This window comes from Gadus macrocephalus, chromosome 11 (genome assembly GCF_031168955.1).
Source record: "Gadus macrocephalus chromosome 11, ASM3116895v1".
NCBI classification, from domain to species: domain Eukaryota; kingdom Metazoa; phylum Chordata; class Actinopteri; order Gadiformes; family Gadidae; genus Gadus; species Gadus macrocephalus.
In genome coordinates, this window is record NC_082392.1 from 24,536,300 (window position 1) to 24,558,041 (window position 21,742).

At 44.1% G+C, this 21,742-nt stretch overlaps 1 protein-coding gene across 1 annotated transcript; it reads right to left on the reverse strand.

Moving 5' to 3' along the window:
* Nucleotides 1–4,569: 4,569 nt before the first annotated feature.
* LOC132467577 (uncharacterized) lies at nt 4,570–7,344 on the reverse strand. The gene is made up of 5 exons (XM_060064935.1): nt 7,265–7,344; nt 6,089–7,045; nt 5,724–5,876; nt 5,337–5,423; nt 4,570–4,872 (listed from the first exon to the last, which is right to left on the reverse strand). Exons 2-5 carry the CDS (start codon nt 6,422–6,424, stop codon nt 4,570–4,572), a joined length of 879 nt encoding a protein of 292 aa, XP_059920918.1. The 5' UTR covers nt 6,425–7,045; nt 7,265–7,344.
* Between the last annotated feature and the right edge of the window lie 14,398 nt (nt 7,345–21,742).

Here is a 21,742-nt window from a genome sequence, read left to right on the forward strand (position 1 = left end):
GGGGCCTGCCCTCGGGGTCTGACCGGGCCAAGTTTCGGTGCGGAGGTCCCAGTTAGGCACTAGAATAAGGTATTAAAATTTCAGGACGGTAGGACCTTCCTATCCCAAAAACAGTTTTTCCACCACATTCTGAACCATTAGGTCTTGCAGGCTACACTTCTGAGGGGCTATGTCCAAATGACACTCCATTTGGGAAAACTTTTTTTCTCTAAGGGCTAGAACTCCAAATCTCGGATATGTCGTTCACGGGGCCCCGGGAAATGTGTGTAAACATTTTAGCATCCCTAGCTATCTTGGAAAGGTCGGCAAAGGGGCGTGACCTCCAACAGTACAGTAAATGTACATAAGACAGAGGTTAGTTTCTAGTCCCCATTTTTTGTTTAAAGGCACTGGGTGCCTTTAAACTATTAATGTTGGTGAATCAAAAAACATTGATAACAACCTACACAAATATTTGCGTGTTTTGCCGACATCAACTAGGGACTGGCTCCCTGTATTTCAGCACCCAGACACACAGACCCCCAAATATACAAAACACATATACCAAATTTACATTCTGGTTCCAACATATTACCAGGTGTTAGGGGTGGGAGGGGGCAAGGGGGAGAAAGAACAATGAGATAAGACTTCAATTTAACTGACAATAGGAAGGGGTTTAGCCTCCTTCTTTAAGCAATGTAAATAAGGCAGTGTGTGGTAGAGAGCTTAGAGTTTGAAGGTACAGCCTAGGTGTGCTTTAAGTTGCAGGGCTGTGTGATCTGCAGGGCTTTGTCTATCAAGTTGATGTGGCATAGGGGTGTATATAAATGTATTAGATCCCTCTGATTCAGTATGAATGTTAAAGTCAAGAGGGGTTTTGAACGGCTATTTAATTACCCTATCAGGGGTTTTTCTAGAAAAAAAAAGTAGCAGGGAGCAGACCCCTGCGCAAAGCCGAGGGAGCAACGCGACCGAGGCGGGGGATGGTGTGGAAGGGGGGTCTCCCCCTTCCACGGCGCGAAGCCTTTGAAAAAATAATGATTAAATGGTACATTCTGAGGCTATCTTAGAGAGAAATTCTAGCTCTTGTGGTCATCCTGAAAAACTAAAATACTATCAACTTTTGGTAGACTTGTACAACTTTACCCTGTAAATAAACACGACAAATTTAAAAAATATTGGCTTTTTATTGTATTGCAATTATTATAATAAAAGACACGTCACTTGGTCGCTCGCTGTTACACGCTCCTCATGCGTCAAACAGGTTGAGCCTACAGCTAGTAATGTTTGCTAGAGTTAGCTTACCATTCAACAACTAGTCGTGAAGCACTGGAACTGAGGTATTGTGGTACAGTAGTATATACACCAGAATCGTAGAATTGAGTAACAATGTGTGCCTCATGTTATTCAACGTTAACAGAAACATTACTAGTCGCTACTGTAGTGACTGTATATTGCATGAATAAAATAGACTTCACACGCTTAAATGGACTGGTTTGATTATTTGCCGTTTCATGCCAAGTAAAGGAAATGGGTTCAATGTAGGTTCTATACTGTAAAACTTCAATATTTGTTTCAATCACTGAATGAAGCCTGCCATATTTGGGACAAGCATTGCAACCTTAAATTGCTCTCGCAAAACTCTTGATCAACACTCAGTGTAAAGACAGAGATCGCATTTAGATTAAAAGAAATAGCATCGCATCGTTGAGGACGACCTCTAGTGGCGTGGAGGGGAAATGCGCAAATCACACGTGTTCCATTTGTAAACACACCGGGTGGCACTTGCCTGATTACGGCACGTGAGGTGAGTGAGCACGGGTGAGGCTATAAAGGTCCGCGATTTCCGGCCGGGCTTAGAAGGGTTTGTGCATTGGAGGACACGAGAGCACGCATTGGTATGTATTTTATATTTTGAACTAAGGTGTAGTTTGCACAATGCGTATGTTTCTGGCACTTTTTCCCGTTTGTCATGTCTTCCATGTGACAGCGCATGGGACGGCGCAGACGTCGTTAGTGACGTCTTGGGCACGTTTGGTGGAGGCGCACATGGTGAAAATGTTTGTGTGGAAGACCATTGTTATTTTACAACACAGTGATATTAGATATCATAGTGATATTGTAATTATATATTTGTTTATGATATCTAACCGAATTACTTGGATTTGTTTGTTATCTAACAGATATTTGGATTTGATTTAAATGTTTGATTAGGCATTTTGATTTATTTGAGAACTAACTTGATTTAATTTGTCTTTCTCAATAGGTTTTCAACCTAATCCTAATCCTAATCCGAATCCGAATCGCAATACGGAATGCTTGTTGTTCATGTTTAAAGTAATTCATGTTCAATAAAAGGAAGGAGAAGGATTTGAGCTGTCCTGCGTACTCTGTCTAACAGTGCCATTTCAAGTTGGGCAAGCACAAATGAAAACATCACCCAGATAACTTGACAGTTGAAAACCACAGTTGAAAACCAGCGGAGCAGCTTGGAGAAGAGGATAAAAGGCCTTGGAAGTCCAGGAAAAGCTGTTTACGCAGGAGAAGAGAGCTGTGCTGGTCCGTGAGGTCAAGATGGCGGAAGATGTCAAGACGGTGAAGCAGCTCAAGAAGGAGAGAACCGCTGCGAAAAGCACCTTCACCAGACAGGCCAACTTCCTCAGCAAAGGGGCAGACAGCATGGTGGAAGCAGAGCTGAGGGAGGAGTTCGCCGAGCTCTCATACTGCCGGAAAATCGTTCTTGAAGCGAATGATGCGAATGATACAAGACGGGGCTTTTGGCCGAGTCTCAAGAGCCAGAAGAGGAAGACGCGGTTCTCGAAGAGAAGGAGGAGCTAGACGTTGAGAGAACCGCTAACGAGGCAGAAGCAAGGTTTGGAGAGGTGAGAAGAATTGTCCAAACAAACCTGTGGTCCAGATATGGCCAATACGCTATCACAACTGCAATCACTGAAGGAGAGAAGGCCTGCGGTTGGGCGGAGAAGTTACCTGTGGAGAGTACTCACCTGGATGCATATGAGATGCACCTGACTCTACACTGTAAACCCGAACTTGTTGGTTCAACTTAAAAAAACTTGTTTCCATGCTGCCTTGAAATTGTATGTCAAGACAACTATAAACCGCAATCAAGATTACTTAAATGTATAAGTTGATTTAACTGATATACTAGTGAGTTGTACTTACATTTATGAACTGATTGAAAATAAAGCCCAATCAAGATTACTTAAATGTATAAGTTGATTTAAATGATGAATCCTTGCTCAGGATTTTTCTCAAAAGAATGACCATCCTTTACACCAGAGATTTTGGCAGTCACTGACCAACAGTTTTATTGTATTTTTTTGCAACAAAACGCAACAAAGAGGGATATTGATGAGCGATTATCCCACACAAACTGACACTTTCAGGAACACTCAGTAATTAGCTCAACTTCACCTCAAAAATAAGTGAAAATGTGACAAAGTATGAACTTCACATCTGAATCAGTTGAAAATCAAACAAAGTTTCAACATCACACTTGAATTGGATACTTCACCTCTCAAAATAAATGTCATGCACCGTTTTCAAAATGTACCGTAAACAAAGATAAGGTTGATGGACGCCCACTGAATACAAATAGTTTAGAAATCTCTTTCTCTCTATCTCCATCCCCTGCTACCTCTATCCTTCTCTCCTGCTACCTCTCTCTTTAGCTACCTACCTACCTCTCTACCTCTCTCTAGCTACCTACCTCTCTACCTACCCCACTCCAGCTACCTACCTCTCACTCCAGCTACCTCTCTCTCTCTCTACCTCCCTACCTCTCTCTCCAGCTACCTCTCTCCAGCTACCCCTCTCTCCAGCTACCTCTCTCTACCTCCCTACCGCTCTCTCCAGCTACCTCTCTCTACCTCCCTACCGCTCTCTCCAGCTACCTCCCTCTACCTGCCTACCTCTCTCTCCAGCTACCTGCCTACCTCTCTCTCCAGCTACCTGCCTACCTCTCTCTCCAGCTACCTACCTCTCTCCAGCTACCTACCTCTCTCCAGCTACCTACCTACCTCTCTCCAGCTACCTACCTACCTCTCTCCAGCTACCTACCTACCTACCTCTCTCCAGCTACCTACCTACCTACCTCTCTCCAGCTACCTACCTACCTACCTCTCTCCAGCTACCTACCTACCTACCTCTCTCCAGCTACCTACCTCTCTCTCTCTCTCCAGCTACCTACCTCTCTCTCTCTCTCTCCAGCTACCTACCTCTCTCTCTCTCTCTCCAGCTACCTACCTACCTCTCTCCAGCTACCTACCTCTCTCTCTCTCTCTCTCCAGCTACCTACCTACCTACCTCTCTCCAGCTACCTACCTCCCTCTACCTACCTATCTCTCTCCAGCTACCTACCTCCCTCTACCTACCTATCTCTCCAGCAACCTACATCTCTCGCAACCGCTCTCCCTCTATGAAATCTTCTCAAAAAGCAGTAAAATGTTAAAAAATGTTTTAACTTTTTTAAAATGTTAAAAAATTACAAATAGTGTAAAACGTAAACGGAACAATGTGCATTTAGAAAAAATGCATCAAAACTAACAATGTAAAATGCAGCTTTTAAGCTTACTTTTTCTTTCTCAAAAGTCGGTTTTTTAACCCATGAACTAATGCAGAGCATTGCCCTCCACCAATGTCCATTAGCACCTTCTGAATCACCTCAAAAGTGTACTTGAGGTCTCTGGGGTAGTCTATGTTGAGGGCAAAGAGCAGACCCATTAGCAGTGCCACAGCAGTTGGAAAATCACTTATGCTTGGAAAGATGATTTCTTCCTCGAGGACCACTGCGAAACTGACCCGATCATTCTGTTCCACCATAAGGATACCGACTGCCATCCCCTTTGTCCAGTCCTCCTCTGCATCTGTGACCTACACAAAGTGTACAAATATATCAAAAAATATTAACCTTTATTTATACCCATGGGGAAATTCAGGTGTCATAGCAGTAAGCATGAAACACAGGTTAAGTTCAATTTTATTTTATTTTTTGGTTTTACTTTACTTTTCTTTCATTGAAATATGAGCTGGGTGAAGTATTACAAATTAAATCACGAGGGACATTTTGAAACAGATTAACGGCAGACTATGCAACATTTAGGATAAAACAAAGTAGAGTCACACATAAATCTTCTGCCCCACTAGAATGTGTGGTGCTGGTTTATCTGGGGTGGTCCGTTTAGCTTACTTTGTTTTATCATAAAAACATTTTATAGTCAGCCTTTAAGCATTGTTCTTACCGCAATGCATGTTCACATGAATATAGTTTAAATGTACATATTAATTGAATATTATTTTTACAACAGAAAGCATTCAGAAAATATTGGAAAACATACCTGTACTTTCTTGTAAAGTTTGGCCACATCTTTTAGATAGTAGGGGAGCCCCATCAAAACAACTGCCCTTTGCCTTTGATTGGAACTCTGTAAAAAAATAAGCCAATAACCAACAAATGGGATATATTAGGCCAGAAATCAGAAAACAATTCCAAGTGATGTTATATTCTAATAATGTCTGCATACTTGTTTGAGTTAAAAAATAATCAATATGTTCTGAAAAAATGGATATTGGACTAGAATGAAATAACTTCATTATAGAAGTATGCAAAAAGCATTCTAGCTCAAAATGAGAGTCTACAAGGGGTTTTGGAACTATTGCTCTATGATCTGTAACACATGGGCAGGTATGGATTGTGTAAAACAGACTTATATCAACACACGTACGTCATTATCCAGAGTACTCAAAAGGCTGTTCAGCTCCACCAGCCCACTCCTGGCTCTGTACACCTCAAGAAACCTCAGCAGATACTTGTCCAGGCCAGCGAAGAGGGAGCCTTTCAGGTCAACAGACGTAAGGCGAGCAAACTCTGCTTCAATCTGGTAGGCAGAAAACAAGCAAAGGAACACAAGGGATTGGCTGTTAATTCAATTATATTGTTGCATGAAACATTTTTTTTTAATCAGTGTATGCTTTAGTCAGTGTACCAAATTATTCATGACTCATAAATTATTCTTAAATAAATTATCTAGCAAATCAGTTTAAAATCTGATCCTCCTAACCTCATCTGAAATAGAAAAAATACTTTTACCTGACGTTCAGAGAACAGTGCTGGCCATCTTGCTCTTACGTCGGCCACAGGTGGCTCATCCTCCACAATTTGTTTTCTCCGTAAAGAAAAGGTGCTGGTCATCATTTCTTTTATTTGCTGCCCATAAATTTTCCTCTTCTTCATTTCGGTGACCATCTCCGTTCTTTCGTCTTCGAGGGAACGTTGTGTTTTTCCCTCAGGGAGGTCTGGCAGGAAATTTACTTCTGATTTTCTGGCCCTCTTAAGTTTTCCTTTCCCAGGTGTACCTGGAGAGCGCGAGTTTATCTTGAGCTCTGGGCATCCAGCCAATCGTAGCTTCTGTCTGAAATTACCCATTTTAAACTTCAAACTAAATTTCCAACAGTACCAACCATTGACCGACCCTGGTTCCCTCAGACATGGATGTTTTTCGACGAGAGCTTGTGACACCAAATCATATTCCTCACGTGTTGGGTATGGGTTGTGGACATAGATGGCTTCTGCTATTTTATCCAAAATGTCAGATTTTGTGTCTTTGGAGATGTCAAGAAGGGTTCCATCTTTGTGGAAGGCTTCATTTCCGTGCCTCAACTTAAGTTCCACATCAAATTAAAAAGTAGGAATATGAAATGGCTGTGGCAGCTGACGAGGACGACTGGCAGGGGGGATGTGGCTTTCCTCAGAGGATGTGGTTAGGCTTGCCGTGTCCAAGGTTGAGTCTGTTTGATGGGATTCTAGATTCTTGCTGTAGACCTTCAAAGTGACTTTGTCCTTAGGCAGCTCTGACATGCAACTCAAGTTGCAAAGCTCATTATCGAACTCTGGATCTTGGAACTGCACCACCAAGTCACCCTCCAGTCCAAGCATGTTTTTTAGCATCAAGTGAAGGCCAATAACAGTCTCTGGCATGCTGTCAATGGTGATCCTCCGGATGTCATCTTGGCTAAGGATGACGCGCAGCAACATGGTGAATCCCTGCTAAAAAAAAAAATTGTTACAAAAATGTTTGCGTCATGATCAAATATTTTAGGTACGCCTTATGCATATCATATGTGCACCTTTGCAGTAGAAGAGTGCACTGTAAGGTGTTGGATTTTTGTCCTGCCAGATTATAAATTAAATGTCTTATTTAAACCCTATGTAATACTGAAAATGCACAATTATAATTATCCACAAGACAATCAGCAAAATTATTACCTCAGTGCAGTAGGGATGCCTTGGGAGAAACCAGGTGTCTTCCTTGCAAGAGGTAGGCTGACAGGGGGGCGTAGTGGTTCAGCTCTGCAGGTTCGACTACAACAAGTTGGAGATCATCAGTGCTGCAAACTTCAAAACATCTGAAGTGGTCCAGGTACCAGGTGGAGAAAAGTTGAAGAATAAAGAATGCCTTGCTGTCCACTACCACAATGTACAGGATTTGACAGAAGTCAGGGAGTCCACTCGTGCTTCCAAATGATACAAACATGCCCTTTACATATTTGGTCCCATGTATAAAGGCTGTTGTGGCAAGTGATACAGTGGTCAGATGACAGAATTTGTGCTGAATAGCTTGTTTGACTAAGGTCGACAGATTTTCTAGGGAACTGTATGTTGCTCTTTCTACTTCCACTGCTGGTTTGTACAGGCATGGCATGTCCAAAAAGTATGCCAACATAAGTTGGTGTTTGTTGGCCAAGGACAAAACAATGTTCTTAAAGTTATTTAGATCCCGGGCTGCTTTCTTGAAGAAGCTATGTTTAGCTTCAAAGCGAAATGTCCAGAAGTCCACCACGGGTCCAAAGCAACAAATTAGACCGGGATAATGTTCAAGGAAATGATGTTTGGGTTTGAGTTTCACATCAGGAAACACTTCTATTAAAAGTTTCCTATGTTCAAAGATCTTTGCTTCCAAGTAAGAGAGGCTTTCTTCTGTGAAACTGGACGATACCAAGATTTCAACAATGTCTTTTAGTTCGAGAATCACAGACCAAGCGTTATCATTTTCAGGAACAACCTCACCAATAATTAATGGCAACAACCTTAACAGAGTCCAATTCTCATGGCCATTCCCTCCTATTGTTCCGACCAAATGAAAATTTACTGGAATTTTCTGAGGACAATTGGTTTTGTCTGAAAACTTATAAGGGAAGTGCTGTATGGCAGTATTTAAATGATCTACAGTGAAATATTTTTTTTTAATTAATTCTTTCAAACACAAACACAGCTCAAAAGATACAATGCCTTCCAAAAGATCGTGCAAAAAGTCAGGTGGAAACCCTGTGATGCAATGAAAGTACTGTAGTTCATTTAGAACACAGTCCCTTTTTACCCCATTGACACTTTTCAAAGTCACATTGTCCTTAAGCTCAGAGAGGTCTAGGTTATGTGACTCTCTTGTTCTCAATACAAATGCACCACTTCTTACAGAACAAGTTTGAATATCTTTTCGACCTGCAAGGCAAAATCTGCAAAACTTGTCCACATTAAATGATTCTTGAAAGCCAGCAAAAGAATGTGCCCCCAAATTATCTGATGAAATGTATATTACTGTGCCACTCACACTAGTTCCTAATCTGTTGATGTCAATTCCTTGATTTTCAAGCAATTTTAGGTCTCTCAGCAATGGTTCAAGAATTGGACTGTAACCAAATGTTTTAACATCTTGACTTTTGCATAGGGCAGCCAAATATATAGTACATAAGGATGATCGGTCTCTTACAGGTAAATTAGCAATTACCCAATAGATGGCACACAATTTATGTTTTTTCCTTGAGGTCCCTAAAGGATTACAGACTTCAAAATCATCAATGTACAAGCCCAGAGAAATACTTAGATCTTCACCAGAAATAAGTGGATTTTCCTTGCAGTATGATGCATCAGAAAAAGATGCATAATGCCCAGATTGAAATTTTTGTCTTTCTTCTAAAACTCTGTCAAGTACATCACCCCTATTCAACAATACTTGAAGAACACCCAAGATTGACACATAAACAAATGTTCGTTTTGATGACAAATCTAAAACATATTCAACTGGGTTAATAACACTGAAGTTCTCCTTGAAAAATGATAACCTTCTTTTGTCAGTTCCCAAAGACCCACCTTCTGAAAGACAGCTAAAATGATTAGTCTGGCACAAAGTATCTTTAACAATATTTAAAGTGCTTTCATCAATGGAACAACAATGCTGCCTCAATACTTTATCAAGAGTATTTTTGTTTAGCTCACCAACTAAAACACCAATATCCCTAAATTCTGTAACTATTTGCTGAACTGCTGTCTTTGAGACATGCAAAACTGTTTGCAATCGCAGAAGTAAAGATGCAAGTCTAGCCTGAACTGTATCAGTGTTTACTTCATGCTCGGTTATATTCTCAAACCCAGAAAATTCAGCATCACTGATTTCTGACTGCACTTGATCAACCAGGTGCTCCTCATTGACATTTGTTTGAAGAACAAGGTCAGATTTCAAGTCTTGCAGTGTGACATTGTTATGAAATCGACTTTTGTGTGAAGTAAAGGTAGAGTAAACCCTTGATTTGAAAGAACAATGATTAAAGGGGCAAGTAACAGTCTCTTTACTTTTAAGATGTTTCCCAAGATGAGAGAAATACTGTTTTATATTCAATGATTCATTGAAATCGCATAACTGACAGTTAATTTTAAAGTTTAAATGTCCAGTAGGTTCATGCTGTGAAACTCCATGTTGTGTTAAGTGGTTTTTCAGGGATTGCTGTGATCGGAAAACTCGATGACAGTCACTGTAGATACAGGGCAATGGACAGTTTCTTCCAAAATGTCCATGGACAGCTCTATAATGTTCAATTATTCTTCTACGATTTTCTGAGAAGTAGGTACAGTACTTACAAAGCCAACTCATTTATGTTTGCATTCTACCATTTTAAGCATGTAGACCTGGAAAAAGAAAGAAAAGAGAATTAAGACAGATATGCAACTTCAATAAGCATTTTATATTTTCCACATAGCAATTTACAAAATAAAAATTGGTAGTTAAATAACCATTTCATATTTTCCTATTTACACAAAACAGTATGAATATTTGTAAATTTTAATATTTTTACATAAAAATGAAACACAGTAGCACCCAGAAGCCCTGAACAGCAGCCAATGAATATAAAAAAACAACCTGTAAAAGACTACAGGTGAGCACAATAAACACCTGAACAAGACCTAATTGAATTAATAACTTTTAACACACACACTGCGCGCGCTCATCAAGCCTGCGCGCGCGCGCTCATCAAGCCTGCGCACGCATCAACTCTTATCCGTTTTCACCCATAAAATGGATGGGGCCTACATGACAGGTCTGAAGGCCCTCCCTCGCCCCTTACTATTGCATTTCGCTTCTACCAAGTACACCCGGATGTAGCAAGCACCTAGCCTCTCTAAGCCATATAAACGGGGGTCCCCACAGAGAAACGCCTGGTATATATAACAATCATATTTCCACTAGATTAAATATTTTGGCGCAAGTGCAACAAGAAATAAACGTTTAGCGACCATAGCTATACACTGACTAGATATCACCTGAGCTGCGCTGTTCAGTGGCACGTATGCGGCAATGCCGCTGCCATCTTGCCGCGTGGTAAACACCCGGGGCAGAGGTCCATTCACGTCTAAAAATCCCCTTATTTTAAGGCAATCTTCAAGCGGGTCAAACGTGTGTTCTTGGTAATGATAGTAAAAAATTAAAAACACTTATTGTTTTACCATCAACACAGGTCTGACGTATGTCAGAAACCAACCCGCTTGAAGATTGCGTTGAAGATTAGTTAAACGTTTGAACGAAGGTTAACGGTTAAATATTGAATGGGCGGACAGCTCTGCCGTCCGAGAAGTGTCTGGCGTGTGAACAACCAGGCGACGAGACATACGAGGCTTCGACGGTGCTCTGTATAGGCTGCTACGTTATGTATGGCAGCCATTTTATAGGTGCCTCGTGTAAAAAGTTACTAGTTTAATTTATTTTAATTCGTTTTTCGCCGCCAGTGACTATGAAAAGTAGTAGGCTACGACGGAGTATTAGGGCCACACGTGAAGCAAAAAAATATTTTTGCCATGACGAGATTAAAATTGAAATGTCGAGAATAAAGTTGAAATGTCATGTCGACTTTAATCTCGACGTGTCCATTTTCCGTTCCTGTCAGCACGCAGACACTCCGGGCATCCTCCCAAGCGTGCAACGGATGACACGAAGTAGTCATCTGCTGTAGAAGTGCGGCATTGCCATCATGGGTTGCATTGACGGTTTTAGTCGCTATATTGTTTGAATGGAGGCCTACACCACAAACAATGACCCCAGAGTTATTGCCGACTACTTCGTGTCATCCGCTGCACGCTTGGGAGGATGCCCGGAGCGTCAGCGTGCTGACAGAGGAACGGAAAATGCACACATCGAGATTAAAGTCGTGTTGACTTTAAAGTCGACGCGTCGATTTTAATCTCGTCACGGCTAAAATATATTTTTCTTCACGTGTGGCCCTAATACTCCGTCGTAAAAGTAGGCCTACCACTTTCGATGATTTGTACTGTGTTCGACTATATAATAATGTTTAAGTAGTAAGACGTTAAGAATAACTCAATGATATTCACTCAACATTTTTTCAGTTAGCTTTACAATAAACGAGTATCACAGACGACCAAACACATTAAATGTTTCTTAAAGGTCCCATGACATGAAAATCTCAATTTATGAGGTTTTCTAACATAAATATGAGTTCCCCTAGCCTGCCTATGGTCCCCCAGTGGCTAAAACTTGCGTTTGGTGTAAAACGAGCACTAGCTGTTCCGCTCGCGCTGATTTGGAAATCTGTGCTCATGACGTCATGAGGAATCTCAGCTCCTCCCCTTACTCTGCCTGGCCCGCCCAGAGACGTTGGCCCGCCAATGAGACTCGACCGTGCGAGCGCCACATGTGTGTGTGTGAATACACACACTGTAACGCAAGTGTTTCTTGTCGGTTCTTTGACGTGTCTTGTATTTCCACAACGAGACTGTCGTGGGGGTTATCTAAGCCATGGTTGAGAAGGAATTGGGGGAAAGGAACTTTGGTTTGACTCGCTGAAGTACATGAACTGCGACATGCCGCCGGTTGCCGCGAGGCACCATCGCCCGGCAGCGGGCAGCCGGCCGCAGGCAGCGCGCGGTTCAGTCGACTTCAGGTTGATGTGAAAGTGGAAGAACCAGAGACGTCGCAGAACCCGACAAAGTCGTTTGTGATTCATAATATCGTCTGGAGGCGCACACAATATGTTATATGATATAGATATCTATGTATTATATGATATTATTTAGATATAGAGCTCCAGGACTGTAACGCAAGTGTTGTACACTTCCTTGTTATTTGGATAACCGTTCTGCTGTTGGTGTGATGGCGCATAACACGTCGGACTCTCGTATCTGGTATTTCTACAACGAGACTCGTATTGGGGGTTATCTCAGCCAAGGTTGAGAATGAATTGGGGGGAAGGAACTTTGGCTTTGACTCCCTCAAGAACATGAACCACGACAAGGAGGAGAAAGGGATCTTTGCCGGGCAGCGCTTATGCACCTCCGCCTCCGGCGGTGGTCCCTCAGCGGGGCTCAAGCGGGAGACATTCGCCGCCAACAATCCCTTTCTCCTCCATGTCGTGGTTCATGTTCTTGAGGGAGTCAAAGCCAAAGTTCCTTCCCCCCAATTCATTCTCAACCTTGGCTGAGATAACCCCCAATACGAGTCTCGTTGTAGAAATACCAGATACGAGAGTCCGACGTGTTATGCGCCATCACACCAACAGCAGAACGGTTATCCAAATAACAAGGAAGTGTACAACACTTGCGTTACAGTCCTGGAGCTCTATATCTAAATAATATCATATACATAGATATCTATATCATATAACATATTGTGTGCGCCTCCAGACGATATTATGAATCACAAACGACTTTGTCGGGTTCTGCGACGTCTCTGGTTTTTCCACTTTCACATCAACCTGAAGTCGACTGAACCGCGCGCTGCCTGCTGCCTGCTGCCCGCTGCCGGGCGATGGTGCCTCGCGGCAACCGGCGGCATGTCGCAGTTCATGTACTTCAGCGAGTCAAATCAAAGTTCCTTTCCCCCAATTCCTTCTCAACCATGGCTCAGATAACCCCCACGACAGTCTCGTTGTGGAAATACAAGACACGTCAAAGAACCGACAAGAAACACTTGCGTTACAGTGTGTGTATTCACATTGATGTGGACGTTGAAGAACCAGGAACGTCGGAGAACCCAACGCGGTCGTTTGAGATTCATAATATCGGCTCACACAGCTTTTGGCCGTGATAATATATATTATATGATATAGATATCTGTGTAGGCTATATGATAATATTTAGATATAGAGCTCCAGGACTCCCGTGTGTTCTAGAATATTTACAGAACACGGCTAAAGGCTGTGTGCGGCTCGCCATTGCGATACATCCACTGTAAACAGAGCGCATGGTGGCTGCAAGCTGCTCAGGGCCACACCCCCACCCTCCTCCTTGACACGCCCACCGAAACAGCGCATTTGGGGGAAGCTCAATGTGCGACTGGCTCGGAGTGGCTGTAACTCTGCACCATGGCTGAATTTAGGGAACGTCTTTGAATACTGTGTTAGTTGCCCACTAATACCTATATTAAAGAATACATAAAATAGCATGTCATGGGACCTTTAAGAATTTACACTCACCAAATAAACGATTCCTCTTCGTTTCTCCTTTCGACTGCGCGCAGAAATATGGCCGCTTCAATGTGGATTCAAAGTCACGCAAAACGTACCACGTGACGCAAAACGTACCACGTGATGAAGCACAATTCGCCTTGTTTTTTAACTCAGCTTGGACTATCTAGCTAACATAACATTGATTTTCAATTTGGTTAACTTCCATGTAGTTGAGGCGTTGTCAATTAATTATTTTAAGTTAAATAAACTTTCTACACATACCCATGTCATATTGACAAGAAAACCATTGTTAAGATAACAAACCAGCAAAATTCGGGTTTACAGTGTACTGGAAAAAAGGATCAATGAGGCTGCCAGGGTTATGTCAACCTGGGAGCGGTGGATCCCAAAGGCTGAAAGAGAGGAGCTAGATGGCAGGGTCAAGGACCTGAAAGCTTTAAACGGCAACCTTGAACTGAGGAAGGCTGAGTTTGTCACTGCACGGAGGATGTCGGAGGATGCGCTGGCTGCAGGAGCCTCAGGACCTGAAGCAGTGAGAGCACATCCCCCGCCAGCAAAACCAATTGTCAGAATAAAACCAACCACACTGCCCATCTTTTCAGGCTGCAAAAGAGAATACCACAGATGGAAGAAAGACTGGGAGAGCCTTCAAAGACAGGGAGAGCCGTCTGTCTCAGCCGAAGTCAAGAAAATTCAACTCCTGGACAGTGTGGATGACAAGATTGGGAAGGATATCCGGCTGTCAACCTACAACACTGCAGAGGATATGTTCAGAGTCATGGACAACCGGTATGGAAATAAATCAACCATTGCCATAGAAATCCTGGAGGAGTTGGAGCGAATACCCCCTGCAAGGGGAAGCCAGCCAAGGAGAGTCATCGACCTGATCCAAGCAGTGGAAAAATCCCTAGCAGACCTCACAGAGCTGGGAAACTCTGGCGCAATCAAGAACCCTCTCGTCATTAAATCCATTGAGAGCAAGTTACCCGACTTTGTGAAGAGAGACTGGCTAGCCTTTATGGTGAATTCTAGCAATAATGTCACCACAGACAACCACTTTGACATGCTCCTGAAGTTCCTAAAGAATCAAGAAGAGATCCTAGAGAGACTTGACCAGCTAAGGTTTGTGGAGAAGATGGAGAAACCAGAACGTGAGAAGAAATATGAAAGAAAGTATGCTTCTACAAGAACCACAAAGAAAGGAGGGCTGGAAGATGTGTGTGTTGTCTGCGGTGATGGAAGGCACAGTGACAAGATTTTCTTCTGTAGAAAGTTCAAAGGGCTGAAGCTACAAGAGAAGAATGCTGTAAAGAAGCTGGGAGCATGCAGAAAATGTCTTGGATGTCATGAAGATGATGGATACTGTAGAGACACTTTCCTATGCAGGAACAAAGACTGTAAGAAGGGAGACTCCTCAGATCACCATTACTTTATTTGCCCCAATGGAGAATACAAGAGTGGAAACGAGGAGAGAAGTGGGAAAGACGGCAGAGGAAAGAGCAAACTGACAGCCGAACAGGAAGGATTCTTGGCTGAGCTGTCCTCAGTGCAAGCAGAAAGGTGCAGATTGGCATTTCACAAACAAAGCTACAGAGGGTGGCATGAAGAACCACCAGTCCCAGCTATTGGAGAAAAGTGGCCTGTGTGAGCTTCCTGTCATTATGATGCTGATGGAGGTAACTGCTAATGCTGGGCAGAAGATTGGAGCTCTTGTTGATCTTGCCTCAGACACGAACTATATCACCCATAAGGCTGCACACAGGCTGAGGCTGCGGAGTGAAGAAGTAACCCTGGTTGTGCATGGTGTAGGCGGAATGACCATCAAGGTGAACACGGAAAGATATCTTCTTCGAGTCAGAGTGAAAACCCCCAAAGGAGCGGAGAAGGCTCATGAACTGATCTGTTACGGCCTGGATGAGATTGCCAAGGTGCACAAAGTTGTCAAGCCGGAAAAGTTGCAGAAGTTCTTCCCAGAAGTGAAGCTGGAGGAATTAAGGAGGCCGGAAAAGATTGATCTGCTCATCAGCCATCGCGAGGGAAGACTTGCTCCACAAAGGGTTAAAGTTGTTGGGGACCTCGTCTTGTGGGAGAGTCCATTGGGAATGACAGTGGGCGGAGCACACCCTGACCTGTTCGAGGAGTTAGAGGTGACAGCACATGAGTCCAGAACACACTTCGCTCGCTCCATGAGAACTGCTGCAGTCAAGTATGAGGAGATAGTTGGGAGCCCAAGTACTGAAGCAGCCCGTATGCAGCGAAAGGACAGTGCCAAGGAAACGGTTACAGCTGCTGCAAATCGTGAGTTCCTGGAGTGGTGGAGATGGGACAGCATCGGAGCAGCCTGTGAGCCAAAGTGCGGAGGATGTCGCTGTGGAAACTGCCAACCAGGAGGAAAGGAAATGACACTGGCTGAAGAAAGGGAGCTTGAAATAATAAAAGAAGGACTCACCTATGTCCAAGGAGACTCTCACACAACATCTCCGCATTGGGATGCAAAGTATCCATGGACAGAAGATCCTGCCTCGCTCCCCAACAACAAAGGTGCAGTTGAAGCTACATTCTTGAGAACAGAAAGACAACTAAGGAGGGAGCCAGAGTGGAAATCAGCATACACAGCCCAGGTTCACGAGATGGTTGAGAGGGGCGCAGCCGTAAAACTCACTAATGATGTAATCAGCAAGTGGACAGGACCAGTGTGGTATGTAAGCCATTTGGTGGCGCCAAACCCTCACTCAGTGACGACTCCAGTCCGGCTTGTGTGGAACAGCAGCCAGAAGAGCAGGGGAGTGAGCATGAATGATATTCTGCTAAAGGGGCCAGATGTTCTAAACCCGATCAGAGCTGTGCTGCTGAGATTCAGAAGAGGTGTGTATGCTGCACTTGGAGACATCAGGAAGATGTATAATTCAGTGTGGCTAGAAGAGCGAGAGATGCATCTCCACCGATTCCTTTGGAGGGACAGTCCAGACGAGGAGATGGGTCAATATGCCATCACAAGGGTGAACATTGGAGACAGACCAGCCGGTTGCATTGCACAGGTAGCTATGCGGGAGACAGCAAGATTGGCCATCTTTGCTCACATGGAAGAGGAGCGCAGAGTCCTGGAAAAGGACAGTTATGTGGATGACATTCTAACTTCCCATAACAGCCTGGAGGAAGTAGACAAGATCACTGAAGGGGTTGAAGAAATTCTGAGAGCCGGAGGCTTCTTTCTGAAACCGTGGGTCCGGTCAGGCCAAAGTGGGAGGCCAGAGGCTGCAGCAAAGGTCCTGACATCAAGAGTGGAAGGGATGGAGAAGAAGAAAACCTTCACCCTCCCAAACCAAATGAGGGATGAAGATAACAAAGCCCTGGGCATTGGATACAAGGTGGAGGATGACAAGCTCTACATGATGACCTCGATCAACTTTTCCAAAAGGAAAAAGAAGATGAGAGTAGGCAAGGATCTTCTCAGAATGGAGGTGAAACCTGGAACGCCTAACCCGCTGACAAGAAGGGACCTGTTAAGCCAAGTAGCTGGACTCTACGACCCCATCGGTTTGGTATCACCTCTGAAACAGAAGGGCGCTATCCTTGTTAGGAGAGCATTCCAGGAGGCAGGAGGAGGGAAGTTGACCCGTGAGACCTGGGATAAACCACTGTCAGAGAGCCTCAGAGAAGAAGCCATTCAGCTGTTTGAGGAGTATGCGCAGCTTGGACAAGTTCAGTTTCAAAGAAGCCTGACACCAGCTCACTGGAAAGGGAAACCATGGGGAATCACATTCTCAGACGGGAGTGTGAGACTCCAGAGAAAGGCATTCTCAACAGGAATGACAAGGGCTCAAGCAAGAATAAGCCAAGCAAGTGCCCCTCAAAAAGACCTGAAGGATGAAAGGGAAGAGAAAAGTATGGCTGCTGATCCAGCTCTTCTGGCAGGAAGGCCACCCAGGAGATGGAAAATAAAGAACCTACTGGAAGTGAGGAATTACAGCTCCTTGTCCAAGCTGGTCAGGATCATCGCCTGGATATGGCGAGCTGCCAAGAAGTGGATAGAGATGAAAAGCCAGTCAAGAACTCAAGAAGCTAAGCATAAAGTGTCATCACTAAAGGAAAAGGCCAAGCAAACTGTGCTTACAGTGAGAGAGCGTGAAGATGCCCTCAGGGATCTCTTTGGTGAAGCTCAGGAAGGTGTAGCTTTTCCTGACACTACCCTAAGCAGACTGGCAGTATACAGAGATGTGGACTCTGAGCTCTTGGTTTGTGGAGGCAGGATTCAGATGTTTGATGAAGACAAAACTGCAGTGCCCGTCTTACCATACGAGGCATGGGTGTCTACATTGCTGGCACAGGAAGCCCACAAGGCAAACCATGAGGGGATAGCAGGAACCTTGCTCAGGATGAGGAAAAAAGCCTGGGTAATCAAAGGTCGAAGAATTGCAAAACAAGTAGTAGACAGTTGTGTGGTATGCAGGAAAAACAGGGCAAAACAGTGCCAGCAGATCATGAGTGACTTGCCACCAGAGCGAACAGGCCCAGCATTGCCATTTGAGTTTACAACCATGGACCTGTTCGGACCTTATGAGGTAAAAGATGAAGTAAGGAAAAGGGTCAAACTCAAAGTCTGGGGGGTTGTATTCTGCTGCATGGCTTCAAGAGCCATACACACTGATGTTGTGAGTGACCAGTCTTCTGAGGGATTTCTGCTGGCCTACCAAAGATTCTCTGCACTGAGGGGACACCCTAGGAAATTGTGGACAGATCCTGGCACAAACTTTGTAGGGGCCAGACCTGCTCTGGAGGAGCTTCACAGATTTCTGAGCAGACTGAACAGGTCTCAGATTGAAGAGGAAGCTGTCAATCATGGAACAGAGTGGTCATGGAGGATTCACCCTGCAGACTCTCCCCACAGAAATGGAGCAGCAGAGGCAGCTGTCAAGATAGTGAAGCGGGCCCTGAACAACCTTGGTGGTGATGGAGTTCTCACATGGGGGGAATTCCAAACATTCCTCTTCATGGCAGCCAACCAGGCAAATGAAAGACCGATAGATGCCAGGATTCAAAGCCGAGAGGACTGTGTGGAATACATCAGTCCCAATTCCCTCATACTGGGACGAGCCAGCCCAAGAGGAGACCCGGGAGATTTCAAGTTTGAAGGTTACCCATACAAGAGACTCCAAACCATACAAGCAGAGGTCAGCAAATTCTGGAAGAAGTGGTGCCAGTTAGCTGGTCCTAACCTGTTCATAAGGAGGAAGTGGCACACAAGAGAGAGGAACGTTGCAGTGGGAGATGTGGTCTGGCTGGCTGACCAAAATGCCTTGAGGAGTCAATATAAATTGGCCAGGGTAGTCAGTGTTAATGCTGACCGAAGAGGAATCGTCAGAGATGTAAATGTGAGGACCTTTCCAAGCTACCCTGTTCCAGTCATGAAGCCAAGCACAGGGGACACGAGCAGACAAGGAGCCAGGAGACGCTTGAAGAGGATCCCTGTGTCCATTCTCTGCAGGGATGTGAGACGACTGGTCATCCTTCTTCCTGTTGAAGAGCAACGAAAGACTGAAATAGATAGTGTGACCTCCTTGGGTTGAGCAACCAGGAGGTCAAGTGGGAGGTGTAAAGACAGAGATCGCATTTAGATTAAAAGAAATAGCATCGCATCGTTGAGGATTACCTCTAGTGGCGTGGAGGGGAAAGTTCAGGGGTGGCACTTGCCTGATTACGGCACGTGAGGTGAGTGAGCACGGGTGAGGCTATAAAGGTCCGCGATTTCCGGCCGGGCTTAGAAGGGTTTGTGCATTGGAGGACACGAGAGCACGCATTGGTATGTAATTTATATTTTGAACTAAGGTGTAGTTTGCACAATGCGTATGTTTCTGGCACTTTTTCCCGTTTGTCATGTCTTCCATGTGACAGCGCATGGGACGGCGCAGACGTCGTTAGTGACGTCTTGGGCACGTTTGGTGGAGGCGCACATGGTGAAAATGTTTGTGTGGAAGACCATTGTTATTTTACAACACAGTGATATTAGATATCATAGTGATATTGTAATTATATATTTGTTTATGATATCTAACCGAATTACTTTGTTACTTTGTTTGATATCTAACAGATATTTGGATTTGATTTAAATGTTTGATTAGGCATTTTGATTTATTTGAGAACTAACTTGATTTAATTTGTCTTTCTGAATAGGTTTTCAACCTAATCCTAATCCTAATCCGAATCCGAATCGCAATACGGAATGCTTGTTCATGTTTAAAATAATTCATGTTCAATAAAAGGAAGGAGAAGGATTTGAGCTGTCCTGCGTACTCTGTCTAACAGTGCCATTTCAAGTTGGGCAAGCACAAATGAAAACATCACCCAGATAACTTGACACTCAGCATTTGTTTATTTCTGTCGTTCATTGAAACCGCTTTGTGCAGAGAGAACTGGAATGGTCTTGTATACTTGCTTAGCATCTTAGGATCGGAATATTTTTGGAGTAATTATAAGTTATTTGAGGATCAGACACATTGTCAGGTGGTGGTGTTGGGATATTTTCGCGGAGAAAATATCGTTTTGAGAAATAGTGTATGTTGTACAGCAGCATGTAAGTACAGATCCAAGTCTGACAGGTTCAGTCGGCATTTCGGTAGGATGGCGCACGCCGGGAGTATCGGGGCGCAGCGCCCCTGTTCCCTTGTTTAGAAAAAACCCTGCCCTATTGTTGCAAGGCAAATTTGGTCTCGTCTGGTGGGGGCAGACAATTAAGGGGATTCTTGAGCTGGATGGGGGAAAACAGTAGATCGGCTTCTTGGAAAGCAGGGGGTTGTCCAGTTGGGACTTATAATAGTTATATTCTTGTGGTGCAGTTGGAGATGTTGAGATGTAATTGCGAATAATCTTGTGTTAACGAGTAGGGGGCACTACCAAGGACTACAAATATGGCTGCGGTGCAAACTACATACGTATCAGCCGATGAAAGAAACTTTCTGAGTTCTATCTGTCCGGCTGATATCTGGGGTACCTTATGGCATAAGGCTACCACTTAACCGCATTTTGCGCTCTCAGTACACTCTTTCTCCGCGCTGTGTGTACATGTATATATACACAGATAGTCCTATGTGTTCCTCGGATGATAAGGGGAACTACAAATAGAAGTTATCGTTGTTAAAAATAGCGACAGAGAGAGAGAGATGTGCCGTGGGAGAGGCTGGGGGTTGGATTTACGAGGAGGGTTTAGGCGGGAGGAAGAGACGAGGAGGAGATCTACGAAGGGGGATCGAAGGGAGGGGACAGGGGGGGGTTGGATTCACTACCAGGAACTACAAATATGGCTGCGGTCCAAACTACATACGTGTCAGCCGACTACAGAAACTTCTCTGAGTTCTATCTGTCCGGCTGAAAACTGTGGTACCTTCTGGCATAAGGCTACCACTTAACCGCAATTTGTGTTCTCAATACACTCTGTTTCTGCGCTGTGTGTACATTTATATGTACACAGATAGCCCTATGAGATCCTTGGATGATAAGGGGAACTACAAATAGAAGTTATCGTTGTTAAAAATAGCGACAGAGAGAGAGAGATGTGTCGTGGGAGACGCTGGGGGTTGGATTTACGAGGAGGGTTTAGGCGGGAGGAAGAGACGAGGAGGAGAGAGAGAGAGGCCAGTGAGGGGACGGGGTGTTAGACTGGGCCTGGAGGGGGGGTGGTGGGGACTTTTACGAGTGTAAAGGGTTAGGAGGGACTCGTAGATTAATAATTCATCGTCTTTAATAACAAAATATCAACAGACTTGAATGTAAAATGTAATCATGCAGTCTCGGATGGTATTAGCGGATCATCAGATAGGTGGTATTTACTCTGAACGTCCGCAATGGAGCTACTGCTTAGGAACACATACCGTGCCGGCCTCAGGAAAGTTCAGAAGAATGGGAGAAGTGAAAGATAATAATGATTGGAATTCTCGTTAATGTTCTTTTGTGGCTCGATCTTCACAGAGACCGATAGTGGAGGATTTTACCTCGCACC